The 14,139-nt window shown below is 57.2% G+C and overlaps 1 protein-coding gene across 3 annotated transcripts in view; it reads left to right on the top strand.

Annotated features, from left to right (window-relative positions):
- The window catches only part of CTDP1 (CTD phosphatase subunit 1), a 56,886-nt gene that overhangs the window by 28,135 nt on the left and 14,612 nt on the right, over window positions 1-14,139 (top strand). For all 3 annotated transcript variants that reach the window (XM_040478527.1, XM_040478526.1, XM_040478525.1), the window contains exon 11: window positions 4,627-4,786. In XM_040478527.1, the coding sequence (XP_040334461.1) occupies window positions 4,627-4,786 (160 nt within the window). The remainder of the gene's footprint in view (window positions 1-4,626; window positions 4,787-14,139) is intronic.

The raw sequence follows: 14,139 nt of genomic DNA, 5'->3' as shown, positions 1-14,139 counted from the left end.
GGGTTCTTTTATTAGAAGTTGTAGTTTGAGGTCACTGTAGACCCACAGGCAGTTGTGAGACGTAACAGCGGCCCTGTGTGCCCTTCACCCAGTTTGCCCGGCATCTTGCAAACCTGTAGGCCCGTCTCACGGCCTGCTGGCCTGGCCGTTGTTCTGACATGGTCAGAGCCTCCACCGGCAGGGGGCCCCTGACGCCCCTCCCCTTTCCACCCCCTTCCAGCGCGCCCCCCCCACCCCACTCACCGCCCCTCCCTGGGGTGTGGCGCACACAGGCGCTGTGTACGTGACCCCCACTTGCATCCGTCTCCACTGCTGCCGCATTGCTGGCTTTCTCTTGGCTGCAGCGTCCTGCTGAGGGAGACAGCAGGGGCGTGTCTAGCCTGGGTCCTGGCCAGGAAGGCTGCTCCCAGCCTTTGCGTCTGCTCAGTCCCTTTCTTCAGGACCCACGCGCAGGGGTGCAGCTGCTGGGCTGTGTGCGGAGCGTGTGGTTTTATTCAAAACCCGCTTCCTCTGGGGGCAGCGGTGCCTTCGTTCCACCGGCAGAGCAGGAGAGACCCTTCTCTGCACCGCTGCCGGCCTGTGGCGTAGACGCCGTATGTCACCGCGGCCGCCGGACGGCGTGCGCCGTCAAGGGACGCGCTGTCCCGACTCGTGGGCTTCCTCAGTCAAGTGTGCGTGTCTCTGGCCCATTTTCCAGCTGGGTTGTTGTGTTGCGTTTAATCATCATCTGTATTTTTTAGGCACTGGAGCTTTGTGAACTGTGAGACCCGAAGGTATTTTCTCCTGCTCTATACCTTTGCAGAGTCAGGGGGAGCGGAAGCAGTTTCATTTTGTTGAATCAATCAGCTTTTACTTATCAGCCTTTTTCACGAATTCTACGTTAGGTGTCGAGTGTGCTGGCTCTGCGTGGTCCTGGATTCTGAAGGTTTGTGTCTTGATCTGGCAGTTTCGCAGTTGTACGTCCTGTAGTGAAGGCCATGATCCACTCTGAGTTTGTGCACAGTGCGAGATTCTAGGGTGGGGGTCAGGTTTGTTGCCGCGCTGGCGCTGGCACCCGAGTCAGATGTCGGGGAACCTCTGTGCAGGTCTGTTCTGGGTTCCCCACCTGTTCCCCCGATCTGCACACATTTGGGCCTTTTTTCTTTACTTTTTTTTTAATAATTTTTTTTTTTTTTACACACGTATTTGTTTTTGAGAGACAGAGCATGAGTGGGGGAGGGGCAGAGAGAAAGAAGTTTACACGGAATCCGAAGGAGGCTCCGGGCTCCGAGCTGTCAGCACAGAGCCCCACACAGGGCTCGAACTCACAAGCCGTGAGATCATGACCTTAGCCGAAGTCAGACGCTTAACAAACTGAACTACCCAGGCGCCCGGGGCCTTTTCTTGATGTTAAGGTGAAACATTTCGTTTTTCACCTTTAAGTATGATGTGGTACCTGTAGTTTTTCTGTAGATGCTTTTCCCAAATTGGGGGGAAATTTCCCTTTCTTCCCATTCTTCTGTGAGTTTTTATCCTGAATGGATATTAAATTTTTCCAGATGCCTCATCTGTACTCATATCACGTGGTTTTTTGTCTTTGGCCTGTCATTCGAATTCTGTTTCTCTTGTTGGCCAGTAACATTTCTTTCGCTGTTTTCCAGAGTGTTTTCCTTGTCTTGAATAAGAAGTTTGACGATGGAGTGTTTTAATGTGGATTCGGAGGTGTGTTCTCTTTGGATCCACCCAGCTTCTCGAATCTGGAAGTTTAATGTCTTGCCCAAATTTAGGATGTTTCCAGCCCTTGTTCTTTGAGGACTTTTCCAGTTCTGTCGTGTTTGTCCTCGTTCTGGGCTCCTGGACACCAGTGCTGAATCACGTGTTCTTCAGGCTGCTCTTTCTTCCTTTTCAGTCTGTTTTCTCCCTGGTGTGTAGACCGAGCCATTTCTCTTACGCATCAGGCTCTGTCCCCTTTGCCGTGATGTGGAGCCCGTCCAGTGCAGTTTTAAATTTTCATTTATCGGCGCGTTTTCGTTCTGACGCTGCCCCGTGGCGCTTCCCGGCCGCGGTGGCTGTGCCAGGCCTTCTCCTGCAGCCGCGTGACCGGCGCTTGGCGGCCTGTCGAAGCCTTTTCATTGCGATGCTGTCCCACGTGCCCGAGAGTCCCCGACCTTTGCCCCTGCAGAGTGCACCTCCCCGGCTGTCCTCCTCCTTCGGCTTGAGGTCTTGCTGTTCTTGGGAGGACAAGGGGTTTTCTTTCTTTCTTTTTGTTAAGTTTATTTATTTACTTATTTTGAGAGACAGTGCACGAGCAGGGGAGCGGGGGTCGGGGGTGGGGAGAGAGAGTCCAAAGCAGGCTCCAGGCCATCAGCCCAGACAGAGCCCGACGAGGAGCACGATCCTGTGAACTGTAAGTTCGTGACCTGAGCCGAAACCGAGGGTCACGCTTAACCGACTGAGCCACCCGGGCGCCCCACGAGTGATTTTCAGCTGAAGCCTGGGTGGTTTCACGGCACGTTATGAGAGCCTCGACCTTACTCAAACTTCGCATTTGGCTGTCTCGCCCTGGCTCTGCTCTGGCAGCACAGTGGACACACCTGTCCCTGGTGGGGAGCCTTGGGTCCTTGTTGATCCTGGGCCAAAGGGTCACCTTGGGTCACCCCCCAGGGTCGCCACAGACACAGGGCGGGTGGGTGTTCATGTTACAACCAGGTGAACGTCAACGTCTGACTCTGACACCTCCCAGCCTGGGGTGAGGGTCTCATTACTTGTCCTGGCCCCAGCCACCAGGGTCTCCACGGACACTGCATAGTCAGGGGGTGCTCATTACCGGCTGGCCCGGAGGAAGATCCTGACCCCCCACTCTGCATTCTCTGAGACCAGTGACGGGGGCATGGTTTGTGGTATCGGCCTGTGGGAGAGCAAGTGACTGTCTGAAGCTTTCCTGTTCCGCAAGGGGGTCCCTCTGTGGGTTTCTCCTGGAGAGATCAGGCCACTCTTTGGGCTTTGTGTCTTCCCGTTGGTGTTTTGCGTCACTGGCTCCTGGCCCTCTTCCGTCAGCCCTCGAGTCAGCTCTCTGTGTTCCCCTGCCGGCGCCCCCAGGAGGATGGCAGAGGCCCAGCTGCCTTCCTGGGAGTAAAGTCAACTTGTGATTCAGAATAGACCGTGAATCTTTTGTGTTTCATTTCCTCTTGCATTTACGGTCTCGTTTTTGGGGAGCTCTGCGAGCAGCATGGCATGGGGGCCTTGCAGGTCGGGAAGAGGGAGCTCTCCGTCCTGGGGGTTTAGTCCACCAGAACTCCCCACGTTAGACGAAACTGAGCCATTACACGTTACCACAGTAAAAGAGCTGTGCGGTAACGTATTAGCTGCTTTCCAAACGGGAAAGGAACACAACGCTAAGAATGGCTTGTCTTGCCCTTTGGTGACTCTCTTGCTCCCACCGGCCTCTGCACCTGCCTGTTGTGCTCCGCCCTTTGATGGAAACACAGGAGGAAATTCTGCCGCCTCCCGTGTGGCGTGTCGTTGGTGAGGGGAGACGCCCTGGGGGCTGGGGGCCCTTGACTTACCGGCCGATTCGGTGTCTTACGAGATGAAGAGAATCACCCCCTTTCGAGGGATAGCGCCTGAGAGGTAGGCCGGCCGGCGCTCCCTGGTTACAACTGCAACTGCTTTTCCAAAGGGAGACTGTACGTGGCTGGTTTTGGTAGGAAGATAGGAGGCCGTTTCCCGCGGTCGCCCCGGGGGCCTTGGCTGCGGGGTGGGCGGCGGGCAGCGTGGTGTGGACGGCAGTGGCGAAGCTCCGGTGTCAGGTCCTCGTGTCTGTCCCTAACAAGTCCCCCTTTCGTTAGACACGCAGCCGCTGCTTTTCCGTGTTGTGGCTTAGACCTCGTACCCGCGTCTTCTTCAAAATCAGGAGGCTTGGCCACGTCGTCAGTGTCTCAGGGAGCGGACGTGTTGGGCGGTGACAGTGGGGTCGGAAGTGTCCTCGTGCCCGTCTCGGGGCCGTGGCCCACCTGAGAGCACACGCTCCGGGCCTGCCACCGACACAGACGCGTGTGCCGAGGGCGCCGTGAGACGCCGCGCGGCCGGGCCTGGGATCGGCTCCACGGAAGAGCCTTCTGAAAGCGCGCACTGGTCTTTTGTGTCCGTGTTTGATTGATGGGCGGAACCGTGCGGCTGGAATGCTGGATCGCGTCGCCTTCCCCGGTGCCCGGGTGGACGGCGCGCCGACTTCAGTCCCCGCAGCCTGTGTCTTCAGTTGGGCAGCTCGTTCTTTCTGTTCTGGGCAGAATAGAGAGCCGTGCTGCGTTGGTTTTGGTTTTTTAAAAAACTCTTGCGGCTTGCTCGACCTTACTTTGAGGATAAGTACCTCTCCTGCTGGTTTCTAGGAACGTGCTCGCTAGCTCTTCACGTCTTGTCCTTTGCTCTGAGCCGAGGGACCCAAGAGCAGCGCCGGGGGGGGGGGGGGGGGCGGGGGGGCGCCGGGGGCGGGGTCGTCCGCTCTCAGCGGGAGGGAAGCACGCGGGGACCGTGGAGGGACAGGGTGGCTTTTCGTAACTAAGTGCCCTCTGTGCTTGTTTACGAGCTCCGAGTCGGGAGGCCGTGGAAGCGCCTCTCCTCACGCGGGCCCTGTGACGTTCATTTCAGAGTGGTTCAGCCGCCACCACAGATGCTCGCTCAGGAGCTGCCAGACACCCGACGCGGAGAGCGGCCCGGCCCCGGCGGGAGGAAGCGACAGCCCAGCATGTCAGAGACCATGCCGCTGTACACGCTGTGTAAGGAGGACTTAGAGAGTATGGACAAAGAGGTGAGGCCCGCGGGCGCCGCACGCCAGGGGCAGGGCGCCCACCGCGCTCACGCTCCGCCCTCGCTTGCCCAGGAACGCTTCCGCTGGCGGATTTGGCGTGGCCTGGAGTGACGCGTCGGGGCGTCGGCGACCCCGGAAAGCCCGGCCGCGCCCCACCGGGGGTGCCTGCGCGCTCCCCCGACCCCGCCGTTGGCGAGGGCCCGGCATCGGGCGGGCAGGGCCGGGGCCGCCGGCGGCCTGCACTGCCCAGTGGGAGATTCGAGGTGACCGCCTGCCCGGGTCACGGGGGCTCTGAAACACAGGTGACGGTTGGCAGTTCACGGTAGGATCTTGTTATTACGCCGCTAAACGGTTCTAGGCGACATCGGTGGCATTTTTCTCTTCAGGTCCTTAAGTGTGGGAATAGTAATAATAGGGCCGTGAATCCATTTTGGATTAGAGGTTAAATACGGTAGGGATCTCCGTTTGGGACAAAACAGCCAAAACTGCAGGTAATTTTGTCATCTGCCCGGTGCTTCATCCCCTGAAAGGAGCCCGTCCTGAGGCCCACTGGCCCCCCAGGCGCCGTGACCCCTACTGTCCTGCTCCGGCCAATACCCTCGAGGGAGGGGCCCCCCCCCCGTCGGGGTTTCCGTGTGTCTGTAGGTGGTGTGCGGGCGGCATCAGTGCAGAAAGCCACGTCGCGCGTCCGAGTGAACGTGGCGCCTTGTCACGCCCAACCGGCCTCTGCTTGGGACAGAAGCTGTGCGCCGGCCGGCCCCACGGCCGCCTGGGTTTCTGCTCCGGCACCGCACCGTGCTCCGTGCTCGTTGCCACCGGTGGGAGGGCCTGTGTGTAGAAAAGCATGTTTTAGTTTATCTTCAGTAGGGGAACGTCAGTGGCCCGTTCGGTACAGAATCTTACCGGGAGCCCTCGTCCCTTTCCGTCGCCGGTTTACCTTGCGGCGCTTGGAGCCTGTCTGCAGGTGTGTCGATTCCCTTTCTTGGCCGTTTTTTGAATATTTCGCTGGTGGAGGTGCTTTTTTATTGTTGTTTCCCAAGCGTTTTCTCCGGAAGAACTTCCTCAGCGCTGCTCTTTGATCTCTGGGTCGATCCAGGCGGTCACTGACCCCACAGAGACCTGGGGGAGAGGACCGCTGGCGCGTGCCTCCCCCGTGCTCCCAGCCACCCTGCAGACGCGCACACACCAACCTGCTAAGTAGCGACAGCTACTTTGGTACTTGTTCCAGGTCAGGGGACGTCGGAATCTTACCGTGAAATGAAAGTGCTACGTGCAACTTTCTGTCACTTTGAGAGAAAGGAAAGGGAGCCTCCGAGCCTTCGATCCGGCTCCTCGGCAGTAGGAAGTGGCAAAGGCCAGAGCAGCCCGGCACTTGAGAGCTGGTGAGCCCCGGGCCGCCGTGGCAGTAGAGGGCCGCGTCCCATGAGCCCCACAGGGAGGCAGGTGCCACGCTCGGGCGCTCACACTCCACCTCCGCTCCTCTTCCCCAATTCCTGGTTCTGGGCAAGCACGGCGGGCCGGAGGCCGCGGGGTTTAGGGGTCGGAAACTGAGCGGCGGGGAAGCGAGCGTGCGTGACCGTGCCCGTGTACGGCGGTGTTCCTGCCCAGCACGTGGCCGAGGCTGGAGAGACCTTCCCGCGCGCCTGGCTGCTGGGGGCCCCAGGTGGTCTCGGCAGCTCTGCGCCAGGCCACACGGGGACGTCCTGGGCAGAGTGTGCCCCTGATGGGAGGGATACCCTGGTGTCAGAAGATGCCTGTTGCCGCGTGTGCCCCCTTCTCCTGGAACACCCACGTGCCCAGAGCGGGCCTCAGAGCCCCGTTGTTGGGCGGCAGGAGACATGCCTCTGGAAAGCAGGCACGCTGCCTCCGGGGACGCTGGTCTTGGGCTGCTGCTCCGTGAGCTCGAGGCGGAGGCTCTGAGAGTCCCGCGTGGGCTTGGCCGGGTCTCGTGAGGCGCGCTGCCCTCAAACGGATCTGGGTTCGCCATCGGGAGCGGGGAGCAGAGACGGTGAAAGGGGGAGATGTGTGATGATCGTGCTGCACACGCAGGTTTCAGAGAGTGTCACGGGCTGCAAGGCGGTGGCCGAGGTCTCTGGCCTGTGCCGAAGGGAGGGAGGGAGGGTGATGCTCCTAGGAGACTCTGAAGTAAATCTTTGGAGAGAATCCCGGACGGCTTCCCCAAACCTGGAGCTGCTTGTGGTAGAAGGGGCTCTTGTCTCTGCCGCTGACGTGTGCGACTGCTTTTGTTTTCTGGTGGTCTTTGTCCTTTTGAGATAATTCAGGGGGGACTGCTGTTCAGCGTCGTTCTGGTTTCCGTAGAAATTGGTACGCATTAGAGACTTGGGTGGCCTGCTTTTTGTGCATTCGTTCTCGGATTTATCAGGAACGTTCAGTTGAGTAACCGAATGTCTCTCGTATCAGTTCATTACTGGCTTATCTGCCAGTACTTACTTCAAATACAGTTAGGTTCTAGGAATTGTGAAATCTGCCTCAGGTCCCCTGGCAGAATTCTGTACCCTCAGCAGGCCACTGTCTTACTCAGTTCAGTAAACGAAGGTCCCAGTAAATAAGACTGACCAACATGAGCTTCCTCCGCTGTGACCACCCACTCCATGTCCTGATGCCCCCATGCTCACCTGTGCACTCAGAGGCCACTGTAGTTGTATTTTTTTAGTCCACTAGAGGGGGCTCTTCAGACAGCCTGTCATCAGCACGGACAGGTGCTCCGCAGCCAGGGTGTCCCAAGGTGCTCCCAAGGTCCCAGGGGTCCATCAAAGGCGCTCAGACACAACCTCCAGCCCCCAGCAGCCCCGGTCCCCTTCATTCTGTCTCCCATTTTGTCCTGCCAGAGCTCCACTCAAGTCACCCAAGAGGCACAGCTCACCGGTGACAAAGTGCTCTAGGTCCTGCAGGGCCCGCCCCTGGGCTTTTGTCCTTGTCACGCACCAGACATCATGCTGGTGTTTCAGACCAGCATCCTTGCAAACCAGGGTCTGAGACAGAATCTTCCGGTTACTGTTTCCAGACGGTCCTAAAACCACAGCAGCGCCCCTCAGCCACGGCCTCCCTTTCCGCAGTTTTGGTCCCACTGCACTCCGGCCACAGCATCAGAAAGTCAGCGGCAGCCTGATGGCACGTCGCACGCCCCTGTCATTTACCTCCCCCACGTGACCACGAGAGGAGGAAGGGTGGGGAATCTACGAGAGACACGCCGCGTTCAGACAGCTGTTCTCACAGCATCACCACACTCGTCATGTCTTACCGTTAGTTTCTGTTAACCTCTCCCTGTGCCTGACTTGTGGACGAGCCGTGTCGTAAATGCACGTGTAGGGTTCGGGCGTCCACGGGGGGTTTGCACTGTACCTGCACGGATGAGGGAGGGACTGCTGTATACGCATGTCTAGCATGCCCCTTTCTGTTTCCAGTCAAGTCCTCGCCCAATGGTTATACTTTGTGTATCGTGGTTTACACAGCGCTTTCTGCCAAAGCTCGGTGACCTCGCCGTGTGCTGTGGTTCAGACTGACGTGCTGGGCGCGCCCGCCCATGTGTTCATGCCGTGGCAGCAATTCTGTGTCATGCATAAGACGGCGAGCCTTACTTTCTGGTACAGATGCCATGGTTTTGTGGAACGTGTAGGTTTGTTTCTGATGAGTACGCGCGGTGGGCTCACACCTTTCCTGCCTGTACACAGTGGTCCTTTTCTTGAGAGGAAGTGGGGCCTCGGGCATGGGCGTGCTGGTGTCTGGGGCGTTAAAGGGGGGGCCCATCCGAGCTAACCGGAGTGTCCCCGGGAGCCACGTGACCCTGAGAGTCCACGAGATGCGTGCACCCTGGTGTCCATCCATGTGAACGGTCTCACCCATTTTATCGGCGGAGGAGTCACACGATGCTGGGGCACTGCCGGGTGGTGACCTCAGCCCGAGGCCGCGCACCAGCACGTTCCCCCCCCTGCTTCGATGCTTCGCTCGGTGCGGGACTCGGGCATCAGGAGCAGCTTCCCACCCCCGATGGCAGGTCTGCCCCATCTGGCAGCAAGTACGTATTCTGAATAAAATAGGCACCTTGTCCATTGGCTTCAAAATGTTGAGATGAAGCAGCTTTATTCCAGAAGCTCCTCAGGACCCCAGCTTTGGGGGCACATGCAGGTGGCTGTGACACGGTTTTAGTTGTGGTCGTGGTTGGTCAGTAATGCACTCGTGTTTTGTCCAAAGCAGGACCCACAGGGTTAACGGAGCTCTGTGCTCTGCCTGTAAGTCCTCGCAGGGCGTCGCGCCCTGCGGGAGTCTGCATCACAGCCTTGGGTTTCCATGGGCGAGCTTTAGTCACGTGTGTGTTTGTTTGTTTCTTTTTTAACATTTACTTATTTTTGGGAGACAGAGACGAGAATGAGTGGGGGAGGGGCAGAGAGAGAGGGAAACAAAGAATCCAAAGCCGGCTCCCAGCCGTCGGCACAGAGCCTGACGTGGGGCCTGAACCCACAAACCGTAAGATCATGACTTGGGCCGAAGTTGGACGCTTAACCAGCTGAGCCACCCAGGAGCCCCACATGTGTGTTCATTTTAAGCAAACACACAAGGGAAGTGCAGAATGGAGGTCTCACTGTCCGTTCTGAGGCTGATGAGCAGTTTCTATGGTGGGATGTGTGGGCTGTGGCTCCAAAGTAGAAAAGTTCCATCCTTCAAGTTAAAATGTACAGCAACTTATTTTGAAAGTTAAAAGTTCAGTATCCTATTAAAACAAAATTAGCTTAGAGTCAGATAAGTAAACAAAGCGTTCGCCATATGTAATCAAAGGACCAGTCTGTAATGCCCCGGCACACGTCTGAGAAGCACAGGGAACACTGTGTGGGGAGGAAGAACAAACCAGCACTGGCCCCGGTGCTGGCCCAGGTGGGTGAACCCCTGCCTCCCACCCCAGCCTCCCTGGCCCCTTGTGAGGTCTGCAGCTAAGGTCCACAAACAGGAACAGCAGGGCCCTAGGGGCGCCCAGCCAGCTCAGCTGGGAGAGCATGCGGCTCTTGATCTCAGGGTCGTGAGTTCGAGTCCCTCGTTGGGCCTAGGGCTCACTTAAAAAAAAAAAAAAAAATACAGAATTCCTTAGAGAGAGGGAGGGAAGAAGTTGGTTCATGGAAGTCAGCACCATGCAGCAGGGAAGGCCAAGTGATGCTAGTGGGGGTTTTGAGCATTTTTTTCTCCTGTGTCCCCGGCTCTGGCCCTCATTTTGGAGGGATGTACGTCTCTCCCCCAGGCTTTGCTCTGGGTCAGCCCCTGTCATGGAGCTGTATTGCCACCCTGGAGTAGGCACCCAAAACACAGAGGGTCTGGGGACAGGAGCCTGTGGCCCAAAGCATATGGAGGCTCCCTTCCCTGCCTCTTACCCCATGGGTCACCCCAGCCACACCATATTGGGCAACAGCTCAGGGTGCTCTGAGAGAAGGGCCCCCCCAGTCTGTTCAGGAGCCGACCCGGGCCCCAGGCTCACCTCCAGGAGCACAGACACGGAACATACCCTGAGAGGCTTGGGAAAGACCGCGTCCACGGAAGCTGAGGCGGAACTTTCTGTCTTATCCACTCTGATCAGGCTAAACCTGCTACAGTGCACGCATGTGTTCCCAGAGGCGGTAAGAGGGTGCAGTATTGGAGCGTCCGGGGCACAGTCTGAGTGAGCGGCAGCAGGCACCCACACAAGCCAGCCCGGACGTCGGGCTCTGGAGACCAGCACCTTAAGGCATCTCAGTGGCCATGCTCCCTGGGGAGAAGGGAGCAGCCTTGGAGCGAATGCAAAATGACGAACGACTGTGGGAAATTCAGGACTGGAAAATACGCTGTCTGTACACTTGTCCCCGAAACTGGCAGGAGACAGTGCCAGTAGGAGGAGGAAAGGGCCCACGATCAGGGCTGCAGCTGCCACCTGAGGCAGTGGTCAGAGCCGTGGGCACATCTGGTCGGCATCAGAGCTTCACTCAGCGTGCGTGCGGGCCGTCCGAGTCCCACAGAGGGGGAGGAGACGGGCACGAGACAAGACTCTTGGAGGAACGGTGCCCGAAAACCTCCAGGCTTTGGTGAAAGGCATAAATTTACTGGTTTCTGATGCTGTAAACTGGCTGGCCCGTCGTCGGATTTCCTGAAAGCGGAGTCACGTGGTACACCTGTGTCTGCTCCCGGCTCCCTTCTCCCCGGGCCACGGCAAGCTGCGTGGGAAAGGCCGCGTTTGAGAAGGGCCCCGCGGACTGCGTCTGGAGAGGAAGCCCCAGGCAGGGACGTGAGGGCAGGGCGTGTGGTGGGATTTGGTTTTTGTTGGCCAGAGATTACTCCGAGAGTTACTTGAGGCTAGTCACTCGAGGCCAGTCCCGGGCGTGGTTGAGCCGAGTCGTGTGAGTCTGATCCGGGGTGTCTGATCCCGGGTGTTGTGCGCGCGCTCTGTTAGCGGTAAGTTCTTGCAGGGGTTTAGCTGCTTGTTTTCACGACAGCCTGGGTCTTTTCCTCTGTGTGCAGCCCTTTGGGCGGCGAGGCTCGCCTTACGAGTGCACAGCCTGGGCAGCCTCACGGTCACCGCTGAGCGTGATCAGGCACAGAGGTGGGGCAGGGGCAGAGACGTCTCGGTAACTTTTGCCAAGTGACCTTTCTGTTCACACACTTCCATTTGGAGCAGGTACTCACGGACCCACTAACACAGATAAGAGATTCAGGGATCTCCATGGGCAAGCAGGCTTCCCAAAGTCTTTCAGCAAAAAAACCACTGTGAGCGAATTCCTCGTGCCTTAACGTGGGGTCCTGTTGCGTTCTAGGAAGCAGCAGCTCTGTAACTAATGTCATGAGCTTCCCAGGGATCTTGAGATAATTAACAAATACTGAGCTTTAGAAACAACACCTGAGGTTGAAGACAATAACGTGAAGATAGCTTTTTAATACTAGGATAGTGTGGACATACATCCCGATTTATTTCTCGTGTCCCAGACTGTCCTGTACACTCCATGAGGTCAGTCTGGGAACAGGCACGCCACACCGAGGCCACGGAGAAGGAGCTGTGGCCGGCGGCCGCGTGCCCGGCTCCCGGGCCGCTGCAGCCCAGAGAACGGCAGGCTTTGGCCAGCCTGGGCAGGCTGGGGCAGAGCACGTGGGCTTGGGCAGCGCTGCCTCTGTCCCCTTTTCTCTGCGTCATCCTGCGGGAAAGTAAAGCTTAATGTGTCTAAACACCATCTCAGTTTCATTAAGAGAGAAGGTCGCCTGTTGGAGTGACTGGGAAGCTTGCGCTTGCGGCCGAGCAGAGATGTGCGCCTGTGTGGCTGGTACCTCGTCCGGTTATTTAGAGTAGTCCGTTCATACGTGTTTCTGCACACGCGTCTCCCTCCATCCGACTCGCGACTATCCCGAGTCACCAGGACGCAGGGTTGTCCACCCCTAGTCCCAGCCAGCGCATACAACACGGTCACTTTCGCATGGCCCACAGGGGATTGTCCGGGGGTGTCGGGTCCCTGTCTCTGCGAGTTCCGCCCCGGAGCGAGCAGGAGGGGTAGAGGCACGTGCGGGACCCATGCCTGTTTTGCAGGGTCCCCACTCCTGGTGGGCTGGGCCGCCCACCTTTCCAGGCGTCTGTTCTCCCACACCGTCCCCCTCAGCTGCCTTAGGTCTCCTCAGCTCCTCGTGGGCCTGCGTCTTTGGGTGAGTGATGGGAACAGTTTCCAGGGTGTTTGATGTGATCCGTGTGGGCCTTTTGTTTGAGAGACTTCAGTAGTTAATTCACCATAAAATGAGGTTTTTGTCTTTACACGCTTGTTTTTCAAGTCTTTCTTAAGATCCTGAAATATGTATTCTAGCAACTTTTAAACAGTATATATAAAGTAAGTGTATATAAATAGTATATATAAAGTAAGTTCGTTGCAGATAACTGGTTTTCAAAAAGTGCGTAGTTACCTTTTATAAGAGAAAGCCCTGGAAAGGTGTCCATTGTTCTGAAGCAGATACGTCTATGTGAGTAAAACAGAACGAGGGAGACCAAGTTGAAGCATAACTTGAGTAAGACCAGATTCTGACATGTATCCACAATTTTAGCTTGGCCGTGCAGATGTTTCTGAACCTTCCAAACACCTGGCAGAGCGGGCACGCGCGTTGGTTGGCCGTCCGCCACGCTGGAGGAGCGAGGAGACTTCTTTCCGGTCAGCGGCACTGCTGACGCTTTATGGGTCACTTCGCGGCCTCCGAGGCAGTGATGGTACTTTGGCGGTCAGACCTAAAATACCTGATTTTTTAAGTTCCTGTCTTTCTCTTGAAAATGTATGATGCAGAGTCAAAGGCCTGAAATGTTTTCAGAGGAAAATTTAATACTAACGATTCTAACAGATTCGTGCATCAACACGGAGTACGCGCAGCCAAGTGAATATAGCGGTGACGCCTGAACGTAGCTGCTTAGAATTAGCTCTGTGCTTTCTGCTAAATTCCTTTAGCTCAAACCCCGTGTGTCACCTCCAAGGACCTTGCAGGGAATAACCTGTTGATGAAGCTGTTGCTTTGTTTAGTTAGCTGTCGCTACACTGTTTCTGTATTTGATCGAGACCCGAGACCTGCATGTGAGCTCCTTGGGAGTATGTGACCGACGGATCGCGGGTCTGGGGTTGAAGCTGCTCCATGTCGGAACGTTCCCTCTGTCAGTCACAGGCTTTGTCCCTCGGTGTCCCTGCGGCCTTGCGGTCGGTGCAGAGCAGCTCACGGCCCCGTGGGGGTGCCCGCTGCCTGGGAGGGGAGGCGTGAGCAGCCCCGTCCCCGAACGGGACTGGCGGGGGGCAGGAGGGCAGGCCCTTGACCCTTTTTGTAAGGAGAGGCTGCAGTTGTCCGGCCTTGCCGGGAGGTGGGTCGGGGCGCCACCCAGTTGTTGGTGGGGAAAATCAAAGTTTTCGTGAGTTAAATACGTCTCACCACCTGCCTTTCCTTGGAAAGGAATATTCTTTCCTGGAATAAGCTGAAAACCTGGTGTTTCTGAATTAATGCATTTTTTAAAATTTAACGTTTAAGTTGCCATTACATCCCTGTAGTTCCAAGTTCACAAAGTCTAAAAGCTGCCGTGAGAGCACCGTCAGGGTTCCCACAGACCCCGCTTTCCCCCTGGCTGTGGCCAGTGCCAGGTTCCTGCGGCAGGTGGGCTGGCCGTTGGGGAAACGGCGCCCTCACACCCAGTGGCTCTTGTCCTACCCACCGGCCCATGCTGAGCTGTTGAGACTCGCCCAGGAAAGCACAGCACTCCTCTGCTCTTGCCCAGATGTGTGGGGGCCACACTGAGTGGCTCCGACACTGCCTGGACCCGCACATCCACACCCGTCAGATGCCAGGCACGAGGAGGAGGTCCCGGGTTGTCCCCC

The sequence above is a fragment of the Herpailurus yagouaroundi genome, unplaced genomic scaffold (assembly GCF_014898765.1).
Source record: "Herpailurus yagouaroundi ecotype Mexico unplaced genomic scaffold, PumYag 142, whole genome shotgun sequence".
Classification (NCBI taxonomy): Eukaryota; Metazoa; Chordata; class Mammalia; order Carnivora; family Felidae; genus Herpailurus; species Herpailurus yagouaroundi.
This window is presented reverse-complemented; position numbering and strand designations above follow the sequence as displayed.